General features: G+C 48.6%; 1 protein-coding gene across 11 annotated transcripts in view; it reads right to left on the reverse strand.

Annotated features, from left to right (window-relative positions):
* LOC144485731 (uncharacterized) overlaps positions 1-2,438 on the reverse strand; it is a 77,614-nt gene extending 75,176 nt beyond the window's left edge. For 5 of the 11 annotated variants that reach the window (XM_078203829.1, XM_078203828.1, XM_078203827.1 and 2 more), the window contains exon 1: positions 1,439-2,268. In XM_078203829.1, coding sequence (XP_078059955.1) covers positions 1,439-1,558 — 120 coding nt within the window. In that variant the 5' untranslated portion in view covers positions 1,559-2,268. Of the gene's footprint in view, positions 1-1,438 lie in introns of all 11 variants that reach the window. The other 6 variants (XM_078203831.1, XM_078203833.1, XM_078203825.1 and 3 more) reach the window with 6 other exon arrangements.
* Between the last annotated feature and the right edge of the window lie 4 nt (positions 2,439-2,442).

Consider the following 2,442-nt stretch of genomic DNA (forward strand, 5'->3'; position numbering starts at 1 on the left):
TCTACACATCACCTTTAAATTTAAACAAAACATTGACATCTCAAAAGTGTCATCGGGAAATGCATCTGATGCCAAGGAAAGGGATATTAGGAAGGATGACTAAAGGGCTTTTTGAAAAGTGGATATAAAAAGGGTCTTAGAGGACAAGAAATGGTTAACAGAATGCTTGCCAACAGTGGGGCAAAAGGAGGAGTTCACTTGAATGATTTCCCATCATTATCGGCAGTTACAATTGAAGACTGGACTGTTGGAACTTTTCAGGCATAATGCATGTCTGGGCAACAGAATCTCAAACAATTGCATTGCTGGGTCTTTTAACCATGTTCAAGTGTTCATGATGGGAATATTTCACATACCATGATAAGAACTAGAAGCAGGATGAGGCAATGCAGCCCCTCGAACCTGCTCTGCCATTCAACACGATCATGGCTGATCTCATCTCGGCCTCAACTCCACTTTCCTGCCCATTCACCATAACCCTTCAACCTCATTACTAATTTAAAATCTGTCTATCTCCTCAAATTTACTCAATGTCCAGCATCCACCTGGAGTAGTGAATTCCACAGACTCCCCACCCCATGAGTAGTAGTAGTTTCTCCTCATTTCTGTTTTAAAGCTACCACCCCTTATCCTGAAACAATGAGTTCTTGTTCTAGATTGCCTCAAGAGGCAACATCCTCTCTCCATCTACTTTGTTAATCCCCCTCATCATCTAATATACCTCAATTAGATCTCCTCTCATTCTTGTAACTCAAGAGGCCTAAATCGCTCAATCTCTCTTCACAAGACAAACCCTCATCTCTGGAATCAATCTAGTGAACCTCCTCTGAACCAACTCCAATGCAGCTACATCCCTCCTTATGTAAGGGGGCCAAAACTGTACAGTGCTCCAGGAATGGTCTCAGTAATGCCCTGTACAGCTGTAGCAACACTTTCCTACTTTTATATTGTATTCCTTTGCCAAAATTTCATCTGCCTTCCTCGTTACCTGCTGTACCTGCATACTTGTTTTTTGCACTTCATGCACAAGGATATCCAGATCCCTCTGCACCTAAGCACACTGAAGTTTCTCTCCATTTAGATAATATGTTTCCTTTCTCTTTTTCCCAAAATGGATAATCTCACACTTATCCACATTAAATTCCAGCTGCCAAATTTTGGCCCATTTACCGAACCTATCCATATCAGTTAGTAAATTTCTTATTTTCTCATTATACTGTTTTTTATGGCATCTGTAAATTTGACTACAGTACATTCTATCCCTGCAGCCAAGTCATTGCAGATAGATTACAAATAGTTGGGGCCTGAGGACCGTGACACCCGACTAGTTATATCTCGTCAACCAGAAAAAGACAAATTTATCACAACTCTGTTTTGCATTGGTTAGTCAATCCTCTACCCAGGCTAATAAATTATCCCCAACTCCATGTGATCTTACCTTGTGTATTAATCTTTTATGCAGGACCTTATCAAATACTACAGGATCCCCATTATCCACCTTGTTTGTTACATCTTCAAAGAACTCTAGCAAATTAGCCAAACACGATTTACCCTTCATAAAACCATGCTGACTCTGATGGACTGCTTTTTGATTTTCCAAATGACCTGTTATGATTTTGTTAACAATGGATTCTAACAGTTTCCCAATGATAGATGTTAAACTAACTGGTCAGCCCCGTCTGCTGAAGTCCCAATGATACTGGACAATTACAAAGGAACACTCTGGGGACGGCAATCATCACTGACCCCTCACTCTTGTGGAGGGGGGGACTCACTCTGGACAGTCCTCAGTAACTCAATCTACTGACCCCTCACTCTGGGGGGAGGGGAGATCTCTGACCCCTCTGGCACTGAGACTGCGAGTAAATGGCCCCAGGCCCAAGCCTGTGGTGACTCTCCCCGGGCCCCAGGCCCAAGCCCCGGCCTGTGGTGACTCTCCCCGGGCCCCAGGCCCAAGCCCCGGCCTGTGGTGACTCTCCCCGAGTTCCAGGCCCAAGCCCCGGCCTGTGGTGACTCTCCCCGGGCCCCAGGCCCAAGCCCCTGCCTGTGGTGACTCTCCCCGGGCTCCAGGCCCAAGCCCCGGCCTGTGGTGACTCTCCCCGAGTTCCAGGCCCAAGCCCCGGCCTGTGGTGGCTCTCCCCGAGCTCCAGGCCCAAGCCCCGGCCTGTGGTGACTCTCCCCGGGCTCCAGGCCCAAGCCCCGGCCTGTGGTAACTCTCGCCGGGCTCCAAGCCGGAACCTCACCTCCCCGTGACCTCACTTCCGGAATAACAAAGAACGTTCTGGGAGTCAAGAGGCTCCGCTCCGGGAGTCGAGGCCTGGTCCTCCAGGCCCTCTCCAGCGAGCGGAGCGGTCACTGTGAGCAGCAGCGAGCAGCCTGCGGGGTCCCGGCCCGGGTGTCCAGCTTCAGCCGCTCTCAGCACCGACACTTCCCGCGGCGGAA

Source organism: Mustelus asterias, unplaced genomic scaffold (genome assembly GCF_964213995.1).
Source record: "Mustelus asterias unplaced genomic scaffold, sMusAst1.hap1.1 HAP1_SCAFFOLD_214, whole genome shotgun sequence".
Classification (NCBI taxonomy): Eukaryota; Metazoa; Chordata; class Chondrichthyes; order Carcharhiniformes; family Triakidae; genus Mustelus; species Mustelus asterias.